A 21,399-nucleotide genomic window follows, 5' to 3' on the forward strand; every position below is an offset into this window, starting at 1 on the left:
AATTTATTTAGACAGCTATTCTGATGCTTTTTTTCTTTTGTGATAATTTATTTTATAATTCTCTAGTAATTTTCATCTTCAAAAACTAATTTGAGGTGATATGAGATTTCAAAAGCATTTTCAAAAGAATTTTATTATAGTCCAATGTGAATTATCTATCTTTATTTGAATGTTAAATATTATAAAATAGTCAATTTTACATAGCAAAGAGCATTTCTAATTGGCTAAAAATTTAAGGAAAATTGTTGGCATTTACAGCTCAACCTAATCTTACACTGATATTCTGTCCAAACTAACGACACGATTTCCATCTTAACCTCCTAAACAAAATTCTCCCTAGCCCATTCTTCTAGATGCTCAAGAGGAAACACACACACACACACACACACACATAAAAATCATCATAAACTCCCTTTTATTTAAGTCAGTTTCTTTCTTAGATGTTTATAGGATACCTTCAGTCATTGCAATATTTTGTAATTCGCTAGGATATGCTTAGGTGTGGCTGATTGCTCCTACTTAGCAGGTGGGTAATAATCACAAAGAGGCATTTAGATGCTTTCTCATAGTTCCTTTTTGTTTCTGCTGTTGCTGTTTTAAAGTTCTGGGTTTAAATTAACAAAGAATTATTTTTTAACCAGTCCATCTATATTAGTTTCCTGTGGCTTCCGTAACAAATTATCAAAACTTGGTGGCTTAAAACAACAGGAATCTATTCTTTCACAGTCTTGGAGGGCAGATTCAAAGTTAAGGTGTCAGCAGGGTGGTTCTCTGTCTAGAGGCTCTAGGGAAAATTCTGTTCCTTGCCCCTCTTGTTTCTGGTAGTTCTTGGTCACATCACTCCAATCTCTGCCTCCTTCTTCGCATCACCTTTTCCTCTGTGTGTCTGTGTCTTCTTCTTTTCAAGAACACTTGTCATTGGATTTAGGACCCATCTCGATAATACAAGATGATCTCATCTCAAAAAACTTAATTACTTAATTATCTGTTAAAACCTTTTCTCCAAATAAGGTAATATTCCCAGAGTCTGGGGATTAGGAGGTGGTCTTATCTTTCGAGGCCACCATTCAACTTACTACACTATTCATGCTACAATTAGGGGTGTTTTCTTTGAAAGATCAGCCAATCACTGATTTGTGCTATTGTGTATTGAGTGTCTATCATAATGCTATTGTGAATTTGTGTATATGTGTGTTTTTGATGTGTGTACATTGTGTATGTGTTTTGTTTTTCTTTGGTGCTTCAAAAGGAAGCTTGAGGGTACCCAATAGCCTGTGTCTACAAACTAGATATTCTGCATATATATGAAATGATATAATCCATTATTTTTCAGGCAAAAGTTTCCATCTAGTTCTCTGCTCTCAGGCAGAAAATTTGGATAACCTACACAAGATATTACCAAAGTAGCATAACAAATGAAAGTTGCTGAAAAAAGCTAAATATGCTTTCATTTATGCATTAAATACACATCTCTGGGGTGACTATGATGTTCCAGGAGTCATGCTAAGTATAGAAATGATTAAGATACATATATATTGTATTCACAGATTTCATAATGTATTAAGAAGGTATGATACAACATAAATGGCTATACATCAAAGAAGAAAATAATAAGGATCCGAGGAGTGAATACATTCAAATGCCATGGGTGTTAGAGTGAAAAGAGAAAAGACAAAATAATTTAGGGGAGACATGCACTTTGATTCCTTAATATATAGGTATGAAATGAATGAGTAAATAGATTTGGATGCATTTTTTATGCATTTGCAACTACAAGAGAGGTATAAATCTTTGTAGTAAAAGCCAAAAATTAAGTAGAAGTTCTACTATATTTGGAAGAGTAAAACTGCAAATAAATCATTTGCTATGTTTAAATTAATATATTTTAAAACTGCTGTTTGAAATTGAACAATTTAGAATTCACATAATTCATTCTATGCATCTATTTGTTCAAAGAAAAGGAAGAAAAGAACAATGTAGGACTCTAGAAAGACTGCCAGAGGAAGTTACTGGGATTTGCTCCCATGCAGTGTCTTCCTTGAATTTCACTTTGCCTTTGAGGATAAGAACAGGGCTTGAGAAATACTTCAAAGAGGTTTTCTGGCCAGCTATGTTTTGCCAAGCTCTCACAGCTTTCTCAAAGCTTTCAAAATTATTAAATACCAACATACATCTCCTACACTTTTACTTTATCAGGAGAGAACACTGCAAGCAGCATCACAGCCTTCAGAATTCTTTATCATGTCATAAAGCAGCTGCATTCAAACTGCAGTGCTTCCACTCAAGCCATAACAAGGCAACGTTGACATTAAGATGCAATGTTCCGCAGATGCCAGTTTTAGCAATAGCTGTAAGTGTCAGAGAACGTTATCACATGGTAACTCTTTCAAGTTTGGAATGTGACTTTTATCAATCTTTGAAAATGATTTCAAATTTACATGCCACCTTAGATGGAAAAAAATGGCTAATTCTTATCTATATTGTCAGGAATTTTAATTAGTTTTGATCTTTTTCTTATCTTAACCCATTTATGCTGGAGGTTGCAATTTTTTGAATTTTTGCATGAGTGAAAAATGAGACCTTGGCGATGATCTTGAGCAGTATGATATAAATAACTCCCACATGCTTAGCGTTCCAATAATGGAACACTAGGCATAAGTGGGTTTAAAAATATCTTTTCTCTATCCATAGTCAGCATCAGTTACTTATCTGCTTTTAGGTGGAAGAGCAATTACTGGAATTGTCTTGAGTCTCTGTGAAGTCTAAAGGCTCTTCCTGATATTTGACAAGCCCCAGAACACTGCCAGCATGAATAACGTTTACTGAACGTCCAGTGTGTAAAAATCAAAATCAAAACCTTACAGACTTCTAATCGCAAAGATTTAAAGAACAAAAAGGATGATTCATGTTTTAAAGGTGCTTACAGCCAAGTGGGGGTTCAGAAGTAGACATAAATGATGAATGATTACATTTATGTAGTGCTTTGCAAATTACTAAGGTCTTATAGACTTATTGCTTAATCCTTACAATAACCTGGCAAGATAGCACTTAGAGATAAGAGAAATTGAGGTAGCATATTTAGAGATAAGCAATTTGAGGTAATTTATTAAAAAGAAAAGCTGTTTATTGGCAGAGCTGTGGTAAAGTCTAAATCTTTTTTCTCTAAATTCACTGTTCTTTCTACACTATAGTATGAATTAAGTGCTGTAAGAATTTAAATCGGAAAGAAAGATGATTGTAAAATGGGAAAATGGTAGAGACTTCACAAGGATGAGTGGCTTAGCTTGATTGCTTAGGATAAGAGGACTGACATCACCTGAATACCTGGCAGGGGTAAAGACATAAGCCATTCCGGATCATTGAGGAAGGGGATGTGCTGGACCTTCTTAGGCCCACTGTGTAGCATACCACCCTCAGCACTCTTAACATGGAATGGCATCCTGGTCACCAAACTCCCAGGTTTTCAACCTTCTGAAAGCATTTTTCCAAGTTGGTTAAAATTTGAAAAACCAAGAGTCACATGGAAGTTAAGGAGGAAAGAAGAGCCCTGGATTGCTTTTATTATTATTATTAATTTATTTTAATTTTTTCAGCACAATTGCTTCTTTTCAGAAACCTGCTCCTCATAATAAAGGGCATTTTAAATTGAGGTGATAAATATGTACTCACTCACAGCCTTTAGAGTCATAATGTGCTAATACCTTCTATAAGAGTTAATATCTTAAGGTGATTTCTACCTAAGGTTATGTATTCTTTTGCTCACTATTTAAGATTGTTCACACATCCCCTTTACCTAAAATAAAGTGAAGGTATATGTATATTTTTTATCACTCTGTGAGGAATATCTCATTTGATTTTTTTAATTTCTATCCTATTAGAAAGCAACCAGTTAATTCTCCAATGCAGGTATTTGATTTCCATTATTTATTTCTTTATTGAGAAAACACTATATGTCAGGTTTAAGATAGATGATTTTTTCCACAAGTATTATTTCATTTCTTCTTTATTAAAAATCTCACATTGCTAAAGAAGAGAAATGTGAAGCTCAGTCAATTAATTTCTTCTCCTGGATCACTCAGTGAACTAAATGGCAGAGCTGATATTTGAACCCAAGTCTCCACTTCACAGTCCCTTACTCTTTCCACATTCCACAAGAGCTCTTTAACCAAACTTCAAGTGCCTGAGTTTAGGGCCACTTCAACTCATCATCTGCTGGAGACCAGCCACTGAAATTAATGTTTTCATTTGTTTTCTTGACTATACAGGGTATGTGGGTAATCTTTATAAGATTCTTGTTTCCATTACCATGGAGTTAAATAGAACAGCTATACATAAATCAAGACAAACACACACACATACACACACACACACACACACACACTAAATTCTTTAGGAACGAAATGTTCTGCAGCAGGGATAAAGTACAGAATACAAAGTATCAGCAACGTGCTGGATAGCCGGTAGACATCTTTAGAATACTAATCATGTGTCACTTCCACGATGCATACAAAGTCTCAGCAGCTTTTGGTAAACTTGGATAAAATCACTGGTAACTTTCGGCTTTGTTTCAGTTGGTGGATTCATGAGTAACCTGATCACATAAAGACATCATCATGAAATATGCATAGGGTTGAACTGTTTAGTCACACATCACATTTTCTATTAACACATTCTCATTAGATTTTCTAAACACTATCAGGGTAATTCATCCTTTCATGCTTCAGCTTATCTCCTCCTTCAGATGCCACAGGCTGCTTCCACCACCGCTTCCCCTCCCAGCCCTCCCACACGCACACACCTCACCTCTCCCCTTCATGTGGCCCCTCTTTCTTTTGTCTCTCCGTGTTCCAGACTTTTCCTTAATCATCATTTTTGTGCCCTTTGTTGCACATACTTTCGGTAGCTTATAGACTGCACTCTTCTAACACTCATTCTCCTTACTTCCACTAAAAACAATATTCAAAACAGATGTTCCCAAATTAATTCAACAAATTAGAAATCTAGGCCATACTTTCTAATTTAACTTTACTTAAATCATTCTGTGTGACCTGTCAAAGCATATGTGGAGGAAAGTAAATGAATTTGGAAACCAGCAAAATGTGGATTCTAATCATAATTCTGACACTTTATCAAATGTGTGACCTTATACCTCAGTAGTAAAGATGAAATATTAATATTACCATATAAGGATACTGTGGAGACTAAATGAGATGAGGAATTCAAAGTACCTCGCTGTGTTACCATACTGCAGTTGCTTAACCTTTCTTTGATTACATTTCTTCATATGGTTTAACTGTTTAGTTACACATCACATTTCTCCTTACACATTCTCATTAGATTTTCTAAACACTATCAGAGTCATTCATCCTTTCATGCTTCAGCTTATCTCCTCCTTCTTCATATTTAAAATTGCATAATAATTATATATCTCATTGGGTTGTGTGAACATTAAACTGGTTAACATATGTTGCTTACAACTATGCCCAGCACAGAGTAATACTTATCATTATAATTACTTAATGCCTAACATCATGCTTACCATTGAAAGGAGAGCTCCTGTAGTTCTACAAATAAGATATTAGAAGACAAAGTCTTAGATTATTGATTTGTCAAGTGGAGATAAGTGCGCACTATTGAATTGAGTAATACCTAAAAAGCATAATGGACACGTTAGAATAGATTTGAAAATAGAATTGTTAGGACATGGTGACATTTTATGAGGGGGCTGAGGAAGAGCTTGGAATCAAGGATGGCCCCCAGTTTATAACTGGGTAACTAAATTCATGGTGATATCCTGCACTAAGAGAAAAGAAACAAGTTTTGATTGAGAAGAAGGAGGGCTCAAAGGCATTATGTGGTGTAATATAAAGCCTAAAAGATTCCACTGGATTTTAACCACACAATAGTTTACACTGGAAAGGTTTATTGGAGTGGTAAAGACAAAATGAGACTGTAGTGGATTGAAGAGGGGATGGTCAGTGAAGATGTAGAAGCAGTAAACCCTTTAAGAGTATTGATTATAAAGAAGAGAGAAATAGAGGCTGTGCACAGAGGCTTGCACCTGTTATCCCAGCACTTTGGGAGGCCAAGGTGGGCAGACCACTTGAGGTCAGGAGTTTGAGACCAGCCTGGCCAACAGGTGAAACCCAATCTCTAATAAAAATATAAAAATTAGCCAGACATGGTGGCAGGCACCTGAAATCCCCACTTCTTGAGAGGCTGAGGCAAGAGAATCACTTGAACCCAGGAGGCGGAGGCTGCAATGAGTTGAGAGATCTTGCCACTGCACTCCAACCTGGATGACAGAGTGAGAGTCCATCTCAAAAAAAAAAAAAAAAAAAAAAAAAAAAAAAAGGGAGAGAGACATAGAATGTTTCTCAGAAGGTTACTTTGAAGAGTCAAGATGTTATATCAGTAACTATATTGATTTTTCACAACCATAGTGTTTCTTGAGCTGCTATAGTTTGCTCAGATAGGGACAAATTATACAAAGTAGCTTAAGAATAGTTTTAATCTACCTGGAGAAATATGAGATATGTGTAAAGAGAAAAAAGGTAGTAAGAAGAGAGAACATATACTAAGTGCCATATGTATGGAACTGAAAATAGTTAAAAGCATTTAGTCTCAATTGGTGCAGGCTAGAATATTTGGGCAAGGATTCAAACAACAGGCAAGACAAGTTTGTTTTAAAATAAGGACGAGGAACACGTTGGTCAGGAAGGTCATGAGGCAGGAGTCATTGGTGTGAGTAGAACTTCAGACAGAGGGGCCTGGCTTCAGCATGGCAGTCAATGATTGAGGGATAAAGTGAAGAGTGTTTATTCAGCTCATTTTCTCATCTTTACTGGAAAGGTGAGCTTGTTGGAAAGCTGTGTCCTGCACAATATCCAGCAATGTAGTAAAAGTCAAATAAATATTTCATAAATATTTATTGAGTAAATGTTGAATTTATAGAAAACCTATAGATAAGAATTTTCCTGGAGTAACACTAAAAGGGGAAAATTAAGTCACAAATAGGATATTTATAAAAAATACGAAACAACAATTTGGTCTGATAACTAAAGAATTCAATTCTAGGGAAAGTTGCTGCTAAATATAACCACCCCATAAAATTCTCCCATTCTTCTCATTCTTTCTTGCCCTTTACTCCTGCAGTGTCAGGAATACATTTTAATTCAGTATGAATTCGTTGGTTACCAATAACTCTCTGGCATGGTTCTTGCTTTGGTAGAGCTTATAACCTTATTGGAAACAAATGCTATGAAAGCCGGGATGAGAAGAAATCATCAAGCAGGGTCCTGCAATATGGGGATATTTATTTAGAAAAAAGTTGGATGTAAATTCAAACTTGGAGGAGACACCATGAACAAAGGGAAGGAGAGAAGCAAGAAGGAGCTAGAGGGTATTCTGGGGACAGTCACATAGCATTGACGAAGGGTTAGAGCTAAAATAGCCCTAAACCGTCATGGTTGATAACTTACATTCCTGTGACTAATACTTCTAGCTCACAGGGATAGACTATCTGGTGTCTTGAAAAAAATAAACAGCTTCTCTTCTCAGCAACTGAAGAGACGCTGAATGGTTCAGTGAGTTTAAAAAAAATAGATATGTTCATTTCTTGTGAATTTTCAAAGTGTCCTTGATGGAAGGCATATGGGACTAAATACATTTTTAACCTGCCCTTTTGCAGACACATGGGCATTTAGTTTCCCTGTGTTCGCTAAGGGGAGATGGAGATACCATAGTAAAAGCTATAGTTTCAGATTAGTCCAGTAGGTAAAAGCAGTTTCCTTTCTTGAGTTACCAACAAATCCCTGCTTTGCAAGGAACTGCAAACACATTCCCCTGAAGTCATACTTTTTAAAACACTCGTTTGTGGCTCCTTCTGAGAGGTTAGAAGAAAAGACTCCTTAGAGGTCAAGCTCTGCAGGAGCAAAGCCTCTGCTCGTCAGAGATAGAGCTGTCTCGCCTGCTCTATTGGAGTTGCCCAAGTCTGAGGCTTCTCTTCTTACTACAGAAAACCTTGTTTGTTGATAAAACCCAGCTCTCCTCACAGCTGTTATTTTTAAGCTCAGCCCTCCTCTGCTTGACACATGTACACCTACACCAGGGTCTTCTAACAGGAAACTTGGCACACAAAATGTCAATGGCATCTTTTTTTTCTCTTACTCATCTTTCATATAATTTTTCCTTTAATCTCTCCTCTCCCTGGCCTTGTTTTGTTGCCCTCACTTCCTCACTAGTGTCTAGGATTGAATTTTAACACGCAGAGATGGAGAGTATTAACAGACCTTTTATGTCTGGGTGTTGAATAGGTGCTCAGAAGGTCCCTGGCACATTGCCAAAGAGTTAGTCTTGGATCTGGTTTCTTAAATGTGAGTGAGAAGAATCCAGTGACACTTTTGTACAAATGGATACCCTGTAGTTAGTGCCTTTAGCATCTGTATCTCCACACTTCACATAGGCTGGAGACATGCTTAGATCCTCAGTTCAGGGAAAAAAAGACTAAGTAATATAGGAAAAAGAATAGTTATTTGTCAAATGATTGATTGGGTGGCCTTGGGGGGAAAAACATCTCTTCACATTCTTCCTTCATAGAATAAGGGATCATTTAATGATCTTTTCCTTTCAATTCTAAAATATTGCTTGCTGTATCTCCTTTTTTTCTGTCTGCTACATTTATGCTATGTAGACTTTCATATTGTTTTCCTGCCTGTCCTTTGGTTTGGAAGAATTGTGTTTGCTCATCACATGCAAATGTCCAGTGCATTTCAGGGCTTATGTACAGAGTAGGGATTGCATAGGGACTTTGTAATTTTTAGTATATTCAAAACTGAATATTCAGAAAGGTGGCTAGGAAGCAGTATTTAGGTAATACTTAAAGAGCAAAAGTTGGAAACTTCTTTACTTTTTTTTGGCTTGATGACTTTATTTCAGTAATCAGGCTAGCTAATTATTACCTTTTCATACTTAAATGTCACATATCTTTTGCCATCTTCTTTGTCCTCTAAAGTTTTGACTATATGTTTTATAGGAAAAAATCTCCCACACTGTTCACCTGTGACCACCAAATCCAAGTTTCACAACCAATTGTTGAAATTCAGAAACCTCTGCTCATCCACAGTACCAATGCACTAGAGAAATGTTAGTCTCTATGAAGAAAAATTACCAATTTTGTTCCAATATCCTTCCTCCCTTTCTCAATTTTAAATTAAAAAGAAAACAAATTATATGTAATGAATTCATAGCTGTCATTTCCTGTGTTGTTACCTTGATTGTCACTTCAGCATTCAAAAATGTTACATTTTGCAGTTTGCATACCTAAGATTCTTCATAAGATTATACCACGTTAAAATGAATAAGAAATGACTATAACCATACACAGAAATGAAAATTATATTTGCTTGTTTATTCTAGAGCACTTGCTCATAGAAACCTCAGAATCAATATCATACATGTATGTGGTTAGATTTATTCAGTCATTATCATTCTTCCACTTGCTTTTTATGGTGTTGAGCAAATAGTAAGTGAAGAGTATGAGTTTTTTTCACAATACCCTCAATAAATGGGTTTAACCACAATACAAATCTTATAATCCACCTCTTCAATCCCACTGGCAATGGGACAAATCCACTAGCTTTAGAGGTAAGCCTTCAAATATACTTCTACTGACAGGTTGAAGTTTGTTTTAGGACAAATCAAGGTTCTACAATCCTTTGCATTTATTGGAGTTTTCAGTTTCCATGGTTTCCAAGAGTTCACTGAAATTAGGCTTTCCATGTTTAGAAGTCATGATCGGGGCTTTGGTAAATTCCTTTTCTCTAACCTAGATTATGTTTAAGATCTGTATATTGCTATTCCTGGATGAGTATTGGGAGCTATTGAACGGTCAACATGGCTCTTCACTTGCATGCCTCCTCTAAAGAACCAAGGATTCTTTAGAACGAGGAATTTCAAGGCAATCTGTGTGAAGTCAAACTAGGGTTGTTTTCTGGCATCATAAAACAATAAAATTACAATTTGTATTTGTAGTGAAGAACTGCCTTCAAAGAGATTAATAGGAAAGCCTACACTTGAGGTTCTCTGGCCTTTGGTAAGGAGGGGAGTGCCCTGATAAAGTCTGAAAAACAGACTTCCGTAGGCTTCATTTATCTTGAGAAGAATTCTTCTGGACATGGTAGGAATCCTGAAGTAGTTTATGTTAGGCCCCAAGGTACATGGAGGTGTCAAGAATGTAGGGTGAAGTGGCCTGATGCAGGGGCTCATGCCTGTAATCTCAGTGCTCTGAGAAGTCAAGGCGAGAGGATTGCTTGAGGGCAGGAGTTCAAGACTAGCCTGGGTAACATATTGAGACCTCATTTCTGCAAAATGTTCAAAAATTAGCCAAACATGGTGGTGTGTGCCTGTAGTCCTTGCTACTCAGGAGGCTGAGGTGGGAGGATTTCTTGAGCCCAGGAGTTCGAGGTTACAGTGAGCTATGATCACACCACTGTACTCCAGCACTTCAGCCTGGGCAACAGAGTGAGACCCCCCTATCTCTGTAAAAACAGAATGTCTGGTGAGGCTTTATTTGGCTATGAACTTAAAGTATGTGATTTCTCATGTTACTGTACAATTGTTATCATGCTTCTATCTGCAGCCCAAATTGTGTAACAGACTCAGGTATTTCCTGATAGTCCAGTTACCACATAACATACATGAATAAGGAGCTAATCTCCCTGAGCCCAAAGGTACTGTCTCTGTTATCCTGGGGCTCAAAACCAGGACCTCTAGCAGTAGTCCTCAAGAAGATAATGACTTTATGATCAACAATTGTTACCTAGCTATGTAAGAAGCAGAGATTAGATAGGTAGGTAGATGATAGATAGATAGATAGATAGATAGATAGATAGATAGATAGATAGATAGAATCAGATAAGAAAAAGACCAAAATAGGAAGCATATGAGACTATATTTGCGACTACAAGGAACTGATCTAGATGACTTGGAAGAGTTTTTTAGGAAAGGGTACAAAGATCCAAAGTAAGTGGATGTGAATTGCACTTCAAGGGTCTAGTCAGCACCTTGAAACAAATTGGAATCAGTTCAGTGTATGGGAGTCTTATGTTCAGGTATCCCACTGAGTTTGGCAGTGGCAGCTGCCAAAAGTTCATGAGGGGTTTTCAAGTAAGACTCAAGAGAAGAGAAAAATGTAGTTGCCTATTCTGAAGGTCACCAAGGTGAGACTCCCCAGAAAGGTCTGTGGCAGGAAGAGAGTCCTGAGCTATCACGCAGCTCTAAGGGCAAAGTGTGGCAGCCAGCAGATCAGAAGACCAGGACTCCTCAGCATCAGGTTTGAATGATTGCCTGTCAGGCAGATGTGTTTGTAAACTAATGACTTTCACAGTGTGATGAGATTGAAAATGAAGCCTAATTGCTTCCACTGATTTAACCCTTGGAATGCTTCCAGGCATGCCGATAGCCATGTGTCTTTAATCATGTGAGTTAATCACCTTCAGGGATACATCAGAAAACAGTGGCTTATAGGAAGCCTGGGAAGCATTGCAGTTGTGTTATTAAGCCTACACTTCTGGGGGTTGTCATCTCTTCAAATAAGGACGCTGAGAGGTTGGCCATGGTGCCCTTACACTAGTTTTGTTAGTAACGACTGACATAGGCAATTACATGGCTCTGTAATTCAGAAAAAATGAATTAATATTTATGAATTTTTAAGTGACTTAAAAGAACTCCTAATGGTAGCAGAGTGAAAGTAGCAAGTCACCTTGATCCTTCTAAGGCCACCATGAACTTCAGTCCAGCTCTGAAAGAAAATCAGAATTGGAAAATGGTCTAATAATCAGGCCAGTCTGATTAATAGTGACAATTAGTATTGGACTACAGTGCATAACCAACTGATTATGAATCATTTGAGCGCTTTAGGTAAATTTTCAATACAGGCAATTAAAATGAAAAGACCCATGATCCTTACATAATGACTTCATTAAATTAATTCAGTTCTGAGGTTGGGGAAAATTTTATTTTGTAGAAAGGAACCAACAGAATTTAACTTCCATTCACTTTTGGTTAAAAGAAATCTGGAGAAAACATTTATAAGATTTAAACACAACACACACATATGCAGACACCACATTGCAAACACCTTATTCATCTCTGAACGTGAACTGTGTTACTGAGGAAGAAAGAACTGAAGGTCAGAGCATGGATTCTATTCACGTCGCTTATTTGGATGAAGTAAATCTTGCCCTCAGTTATATTTTGTATTCCACTAAGTGCATGCATTGTTAAGGTTAAGAGAACATTATTGTGGAGTAATCTGTGAAAGACAGACACTTCAAAGAGATAAATACTCACTTCTGTTACATAAACAATTGACTCAAATCATTTGCTTCATGGTAAAAGACAAAGCTAGAACCAAATCCAAATACTGTGGTATCAGTGCAGTCAGGGGAACAAAGATTCCTTTAGGTGAAACACAGTCATTCAATCAAAGCAGAAATAGTTTTGGAGAATTAGACAATAAGAGTGGATGGAAAAGAGACTCTCTAGGGCTAAGAGTGACTTGAAATATTCCACAGTAAAGTCTGTCTCTATTGTGAGTTTTGAGTCAGAAAACACTTTGCTTCCAAGATTCATTACTTAATACCTAATGTATACGGCTTTATTGTTTACAACAGTGCGTTTGCACTTAAGTTGTACAGACATGCTGTAAGCTAGGTATTATGTATATTAATAATAGCTAATACTTATTTAGCATTTCAGAATTTACCAAATTCCATCTATCTCTTTTTCATTTTCTTCATTCCTCTTACAATTTTTGAAGATGAGAAAAGGAGTCTCAAAAAGTTAAAGTGTTATAATTTGGCCAAAATCACAGTACTGGTAATAGCAAAAACTAGGTATTGATTTGTCTTCTGACTCTAGGTCCTCTTTCTATGTAGTACCTCCTGTTCCTCGTATTTCTTAAGACTATTTTTTTCTACTTGGTTAATGATCCGTTTTATAATAAATTCTTACATTCACTATATTATTTTCTAGGTATCTCAGAATGCAAACCACTTTAAATTTTAGATTATGTAACTTAATCGTTCTTTCAGTTTGTATTTCATTCCCAATCAGACCACACTGTCTTTCTGAAGGCATACACTGCAATTTCCAGCACAGAACTTAGCCTTCACAGCAGAGACAGTAAACTGAGTCAGAAATTGGTTGAGCTAGAACTTCAACCCAAGTCCTACCATCTGGGGCAAGAAGCCAAGGAGACTGAGGGGCAAGAGATGAAAGGAGATAAGTTACAGTAAAATGTAGAGATTTGTTCAGATCTCCAGATTAGTAAATGCACTTCTAGCATATCATATCTCCTATAAAGCAGGGTGATCAAAAGGAGCAATAAAGCCTTCTGAGCTGCTGACACTGCAAGGTTGGCTGGGCATGCTTATGAACTAAACAACTTGCTTCTGAGCTTAAGCCTCACTTGACACAACAAAATTGCAAGTGAGCAAACAGCGTGGAGTATAGAAATCACATTTATTTAGATGAAATCAAAATGGTAAATGCAGAAATGCTAAAAATTACCTTAAGCATAAAGGACTTGTTGACTTTTATCTACTTAAATTCCTTTAATTGTCTTTACCAAACTCTCTGTTATCTAAAAAGCATTCCTCAGTGACTCTTCACCCTAAAAGATGCTTCTGGAGAGTTTAAGATGCAAGTGTATGTATGTGTGCGTGTGTGCACACATGCATGTGCACACCTTATGTGTACATGTTTGTATATTATAGTATAAGTTAACTATTTTCCTTGACCTCAAAGGTAAGGGCTGAGACACTAGCTCAACTAACTACTGACAGGTTTGCTCATCTGTCAAATCAAATCAAAATTTTCTGATTTGTCAGATTCAAATTAGAAGGATCTGACTCATGGGGCTGTTTCCACGAATGTTACAATGCTCATGAATATACTCTGCAGCATCATGTATAACAGAGGACTGTCTTTCTCTCTCAAGATTTTATAGAAGAGCAAATGGCTGTAAATAAACCTCTTGGGTGATCTTTTGAAGGAAAAGAAGTCTGAGAATTCCCATCACCCTTCTATTTCTCTCTCCTGATCCTGATGATTGTCTCCCTGGTGTTGACCCTCTTCATGTGCCTGGCTTACTTCCCAGGTCAAACTGCACTTTCCATGTTTGCAGTGATTATGCTTCCTTTGCCTACATTTCTTTAAAGAGCCTATGACATAGTGTCCAATCTCTTGAAGGGAGAAAAGTTAGTCTTTGCCTGCTTTGCCTTGGTGGAACAGAGGTATATTAGATTTATTTCTAATTAGCTTATTGATTTCAGTCTCATCACCTTACAGTAACATATTGAAAACAGGTATTTTGGGCACTAGCTGGTAGGCCTGACTTCACCCAAACAAGATTTCTGGCATTTATTTCCAGACATCTAATTATAGCAGTCCTGACTCCTCCTTTGGGTATGGTTGGTATGAGAATCAGCTTCTCCTAAAACAAGAAAGTTTTGGAGACTGAATCCTGGCTCCACCTCTTTCCAGCTATGGTAAGGGACACTGATTTCACCTCTCTAGCCTCAATTATCCATCTGTAAAATAGGTATGCTAATACCATCTCCATAGTGGCTCCATGAGGAATGGAAAAACGTTGAAAACACCAGTGCCTGCTCACAGGAGACCCTCACTCAATATTTACTCCCTTCTCTCTGCACTGCCACCCTCTGTGCCACTGCTTCTACATTCCCACAATCTTTACACTGCTCCAAACTTGTAGCTCATGACATCTCTCAGTAATAAACTCTTGAACTCATCTTTAATAATAATTGCACCAGCTCTGTTGTCCTAGCTGGCTTCAGCTCCAAGCTCTTCTCCTTCCCTGGTATCCTCAAACCTGACATTGCTGACCCTTCACTCAACCTCCCTGACTCTAGAGGCTTTGACTCTGGGTGTGATGCCCACTGAAGCTAGGTCACTATGACTGATTGGCACAGGTTCTCTCAGCTTCAACCCTGCCTGCTCCCCTTCATGAATTTCACTCCATATAGGAAGCACAGCTTACTTCAAAGTGGGAAAAAATGAGTGAAAGAATCTTAGAGATGGTATTACAATTTAGTTTTCATTATTACTGAGTGGTTAGAGAAGGAGTGGACAAATCCAAGACTATCTTGAAGTGAAGAGAAACTTTCACTTTATTCTAGCACTTGCTAAGTCTCATTCTGCAGTCACTTTCATGGCATCCTTTTTGACATTTAGACCCATTTATTGCTATGAACTCGCATTGTCCTGTGTTCCTAAACTGTCACTGCATCTTGTGTTTTGTTTGACTTGTTACTGTTTTTTAAACATAAGAGTTCACTTTGAATGTGACTTCAATATGATAAATGTTATAGTTGTTTATCAGGTGCGTCTAATCTTCCCAAGCATAACTCTGACTCAAGTTCCACAAACTCCCAAGTAAGCCACTATTCTATTCATAAAAGTTGCCAGGTTTTCTGGCTCTTTCTCACTGTGTATATTATTGCTTTGTAGTCAGAAGGCCAAGCTAGAATTTTGGAGGTTATCTTTGTTGTTGTTGCTGCTGTTATTGTTGTCATTGTCTTTTAGCCTCTAATATTTAAACTGCTCCCAGATATAGACACTTCTCTCAGATGTTTTGATGGATCCACTCCACTGCTTTCTTTTTTCTACTCTACCTTCGCACTTTAGTCATTTGGTAACTGCATTCTAAAGTTATTTGGAAATACCAGTCTGTGATTTCAGAGTATTAAAATATATACATAAAAACCTGTACTAGTGCTTTCTGACATCCTGCATCAAGTCCAGAATTGTTCTCTAATTTCAAATTCCCTAGCAGTTCAACACCACTTTCACCCAAATATTCTCTCATTATTTTTTAGCATGCACTGATTAATAAGTACATTTTTAGTATAATTCCTATTGCATACTACACACACTCCCAATTCTTGCCCTTTGCCAAGATCTTTCCCCAATCTAGAATTCATTTCCCCCTTTGTCTCTTCCAGCCTCATCTCCTTTACACTACCGTATAAATTCAGTCTTTGCCTGTCTTGTTCACCACTGTTTTCCAGTATACAGAAATTTTCCTGGCACATGATAAAGTCTCAGCACACATTTATACACTTACAAACTGACTGTTCTTCAAAGCCCACTTCAAAGCTAATCCCTTTCTTAACCCACTCTATCAAGTAGTACAGCGTGTAGATGCACTTTTTGTGTTGCATTTGAACTTCCAGAGAGCTCCTGGTGCTGTAGCATTCTCTGACAGGACAGTCTCGTTCTCATCATGTATATTCATTAGTAATTTGTTGTTAAAGACATCATGTTGGAGGTCTCTGTTTTGTTTGACATCCTGGAATACTTCTACACCGCGCTACTACAAGAAATATGATTTTAATGTATTTTAGATTTTCTGTAATTTAAAAGAAGATTATCTATACTCCAAAGACAAAATCGGTAGCAATTACAAGAGAAGTTCAAAAGAAACTTTTTTTGTAAAGGTCAAGTCAAGGTGGGAAAGCAATTATATAAAGTGATTCAATATCATATTGGACTCACTCAAGATTAAGAAATAGTGGTGTTTTTCATGTTTTGACCATGAAGCAAAATAATTAAGGATAAAGGAACATTATGTAATTTATTATAAAATAAATATAATATAGCCCATATGCACTAAAAAAAATCCAGCGGCAATCTCCTAATACTGAAAAGACTCATTTACAAGCCAAATGTGAAATGAGCATCAAAGACATATGGTAAGAAGCATTCAAAGACAATCTTGGACTATCATATGCATGTCTGTAAGATAGTCCACAACTAAATTTACTAATTTTGGGGAAGAGTAACCTCTCCTTGGACTATCTCAGGTTTGATTTACTTCTTAAAAAGGACACTCTTTTTTCTGCCCTTATTGAGGTGTAATTAACAAACAAAAGTTATACATATGATGTACAAGGTGATGTGACTTATGTATACCTTGTGAAATGATTACCATAATCAGGCTAATTAACATATCTATCCACCTCATATGGCTACCTTTTTGTGTGTGTTGTGAGAACATTTAAGATCTACTCTGACACTGTTCTTAATCTAACTTGAATTCTTGGTTGAAGGGGGACTTTGGTGACCTTTATGCTATTCTCCTCAAACCCTTAAAAAGTGGTTTAGTTGGCATCATTTCACAGATCTCAAAACACTCCTTTGTGCTGAGATTGTATCTAGAATGTATTGATCATGGCATTTTCCATAGAGAATCCTTTTGCTACATTCATTTCAGGCCTTGTCTTGAACTGTCCTTGTGCCTAGGGTTCCAGCAAGCTGATTCTCTTGCTCGGACTCTAATAGGCCCATGATGCTTTTCACTCTTTCCTTGTAACCACAATTGTGTTAGCAAATGAGCCTCAAGGAGCTGAGAAACTGATCTTCAGCTGATGGGTCTTTTTGACAAGTTTAGAGGGTTTGTCTAAAGTAGGAATTCTTTATACCTTCAACATTAGATAAAGTGTAAACATGATTACATTTTATAAATAGCTATTTTGAATCAGCAAAACTAAAAAAAATTGATTTAGCCCTTTGGGGCCAATTTAGTCTCTAGGGCAAACAAATGATGTCTATGGTCCTCTTCTTTGAGGGACCAATTAGATTAGGACATAGCAAAGCTTACTCAATGTCTACTTTTTTTTTTTTTTACAGTCACAATATTCTTCTCTATGAGGACGGGCATGCTGTGGTGGCAGATTTTGGAGGTGAGATTTCCATGAGTAATACCCCAAATGGCATCCTTTTTTATTTTGTTCCTACTGGGCACCTGATATTCTACCGTGAAACTGAACACTGAACACTGACAGCTATCCTACTCTAAATCATTCAAATTTCAGTGACCCTACATTTTGAAACTCTGTCGTTTATTTCTAGTTTTTCTTCTTTGTTATCTCCAGCCAAGAGAAGGGAAGTGAGAATTTGAAAAAGACAGAAGTTTCTTGAGGTTTCAAAATTTTAGCTGTGATTGTTGACCTTGGTTTTAAGATATTTCCTTTGACGTGGTTTATTTTCTCTTTCCCTCAGAATCAAGATTTCTACAGTCTCTGGATGAAGACAACATGACAAAACAACCTGGGGTTTGCTGCTGCTTGTGTTTCCTATAATTATAAACCAATTAAAATGTGTAAACTCAGCGTGAGAGGACATAAGATGAGAACAGTTTTAACTGGAAGAAATGTCATTGTCTCAGTGTCAGGATAATGGCTTATGTTTTTATTTTTAGTAAGCTTTCAAAATAACTATCTCAAGGTTCTACTAGAAAAATAGATAAGATATATATTTGGAAAACATTATGGATAAAATACTATAGAACATGTTTCAAATGTAACTGAAAAGAACGTGGTGGGCATGGATCATTTCATATTTAGATCACCTAACTACTTATAGTGGAGTTAACATTTAATAGGGAACTCACTATAAAATTAGTAGTTCATCAGCATCTATTAACTATTCATCGTTCTCCACTTTACCATTGTAAGGTAATAAGTGGTATATCCAAGTATTAATGTTTAAGTAAAATATAAATTATAATATCTCAAGCAAGGATAATTGTACTCAAAATGTCTGCAATTAAATTCATTACCTGCCCTCTCCTTTACTCTCCCCAATCCCTCCCCCTGAAAAAAAGTAGACTTCTCTTTCTGGACTACTTGTGATAACTAATTACCTAAGCCTGGAGTAATTTTTCATTCCTTCCCTTTCCTGCTTCTGCTTACACTCAGTCACCTTTTCTGGATGTCTCTTTCTTTTCTTCTTTAAGTTCATCTTAACCTCTTAAACCTCTCATTTCTTGCTGCTTCAGTTCAGATTCTCATCATTTCTTTTCTGGACTAGTATCACAACAGGCTTGTAACTCCAGTCCCCTCTTCTGATTCATTCTTTGCAACATCAACTAAGTTCTCGTTCCTATGGAGCTAATGTTCTACTGGAAGGGGATAAATACTGGACAAATTAACAAAATATATCTCAGGCAGTGATGAGTGTTATGAAGAAAAATGAAAGCAGAGTAAATGAATGGAGGGTGATGAGGATGCCATTTAGATAGGATGAAGGAAAAAGTTAACATTTAATAAGAGGCCTGACATGGGAGTAATCTACATGGGGGGAGAGCTATGCAGGTGGGGGCAATAGTAAGTGCAGAGGTCCTGGGGCAGGAAAGTTCTTGGTGTGTTCAAAGTCAGCGTGGCCGGAGTGAGGTGATCAAGGAGGAAAGTGGCAGTTTATGAGGTGAGGGAGGTGGGAACAATGAGTGATCTTTTGGCAGGACACAAAGCTCATCCAAGACATGGGACATACAGGCAGCTAAATTAGTGGTCCTCAACCCTAGGTGCACATTAAAATAAGTTTAGAAACTTTTTTAAGCATAGTACCTGAATCTGATCCCTAGAAATTATGATTTTATTGGCCTAAGATAGATCTTGAGTAACTGCATCTTTTAAAAATTCCCCCACATAATTCTAAAAGGCAGTTAGTTGAGACTCTCCAACTAAATAAACTTTTGTTGAATGTAATTACATTGAATTTAACCAACAGCAGGTAATATTAACTCTCTTATTCTAGCAGCATAGTCTTTAAGCACAGCACTAATAAATAAATAAATTAGTGCTAATAAATAAATTAGTGCTGTGCTTAAAGACTATGCTGCTAGAATAAGAGAGTTAATTTGAAATTTATTTTGAAAGCTGTTTTGTTTCTTATTAGTTCTGGGGCTTTATGTATGTTATCTAATCACTCTATGACCCCTCTGTGCAAAAACGGGCATACTGTGTACCTGCTCCCACATATACAATGTTGTGACACAATGCATAATTTGCTATAAAAATGGAGGTTCTCTGGAATGTGGAAGCTTATGCAGAAAAATTGCATATGAGCACCATAATAAGAATAAAGATATTATTGGAAAGCTGTAACTATGCTTGGTTTCAAAATAAGGTGTACATTTCAAAAAAATTAGCAACCAACATTACACACAAGATTTTGGTAACAGTGATAAAAGAATAATGGTTTCCTTCAACGGATATTTAAAAGTGTTTAGCAAAGTTTATTAGTAAGATAAGGTGCCATGGGGATTTAGAACTGGGAGGGTGTGGCTCCTCTGCTTTGTCCTTGAGGAATCTGAGGTCCAGGAAACAGGAGACTTGCCCAGAGCTGTTCAGTAAGTGGTAGAGCCAGAACTAGAATTTTCATCTCCTAACTCAAAACCCAGTGTTCTGTGCCCTAAACTAGAAATCAACTGAATTTATGCATTTGCATCCCAAAATGGAAACTAATTTTTTTTAACTGAAAAATGGGAAGTCACAAATGAAAAGAATGTACATAATTTCATCAAAACAGAGGCTAGAACTTTGCATGAAGGGACTTGTAATATTTTATGGGCTTCCTTTTCAGGATATTGCACAAACAGCATTCATAAATAGCACATCTGGGCAGAGAAAGTAAGACAGACCTGCTCCTGCCAGTGATAAATCTACTTCATAGGAATATTCTGGGCACTCCTCTGGAGCCATTTCTCTCCTCAGCCATGAGCGCACTATTTATGGGCCTAATTTAGTAACTTCCTAAATTACAACCTGAAGACTTGCAGGAGGTGCCTCCCACAGAGTGTGATTCACTCCCAGGGAGACATAGGGTCCCTAGAAGAATCCATGGTTGGCTATTCTGAACCTTGAAGGCTTCTAAGGGAGAAAGACGTTTATAGATTTTAAAAAAATGATACTGCCTCTCATTGTATCAGAGGCAGAGTTACTTGATGATTAATTACTGGTGTGATGTTTTAGGAAGAATTATGAATTTTATGATCTTCCAATGATTAAAAAATGCCCTTTGAGGAACTGAACAGCCACAGTAAACACACTGTGTATGTATAAATGTGTTGATTATACACATTGAGGGCAATATGTATGGATGTTAATTTATATTTATGCCTTTTGAGAGCATCGGGAGAACACAGCAAATTCTCACTGAGAAGAATGCTACTCTGCAGCGGAGGAACCAAACACTTGGTAAATGGCTTGTGGATGTTTCTTGATGTGCAGAACCTCCGTTGGATGGCTCCTGAGGTGTTCACGCAGTGCACTCGGTACACCATCAAAGCAGACGTCTTCAGCTACGCTCTGTGTCTGTGGGAAATTCTCACTGGCGAAATTCCATTCGCTCATCTCAAGCCAGGTAAGACACGCTACAATTGAAGTTTTCCTGTTTGACAAAGTTCACTGGATTTTTATAACTTCAAGAATTTTTTTTCACAAAATGATTAGTCTCAGTGAGATGGCAAAAGAGGAAGTAAGCAAACAATCTCAGATTGTTTTAAGGTGTGTGCCCAACCCAGAAAATTTG

At 37.0% G+C, this 21,399-nt stretch overlaps 1 protein-coding gene across 9 annotated transcripts in view; it reads left to right on the plus strand.

Moving 5' to 3' along the window:
- LOC101000074 (serine/threonine-protein kinase TNNI3K) overlaps positions 1-21,399 on the plus strand; it is a 309,317-nt gene that overhangs the window by 189,428 nt on the left and 98,490 nt on the right. For all 9 annotated transcript variants that reach the window (XM_021943016.2, XM_017962538.3, XM_009211007.4 and 6 more), the window contains 3 exons: positions 17,716-17,768; positions 18,088-18,140; positions 21,099-21,231. In XM_021943016.2, the coding sequence (XP_021798708.1) occupies positions 17,716-17,768; positions 18,088-18,140; positions 21,099-21,231 (239 nt within the window). The remainder of the gene's footprint in view (positions 1-17,715; positions 17,769-18,087; positions 18,141-21,098; positions 21,232-21,399) is intronic.

This window comes from Papio anubis, chromosome 1, assembly GCF_008728515.1.
Source record: "Papio anubis isolate 15944 chromosome 1, Panubis1.0, whole genome shotgun sequence".
In the NCBI taxonomy this organism is placed as follows: domain Eukaryota; kingdom Metazoa; phylum Chordata; class Mammalia; order Primates; family Cercopithecidae; genus Papio; species Papio anubis.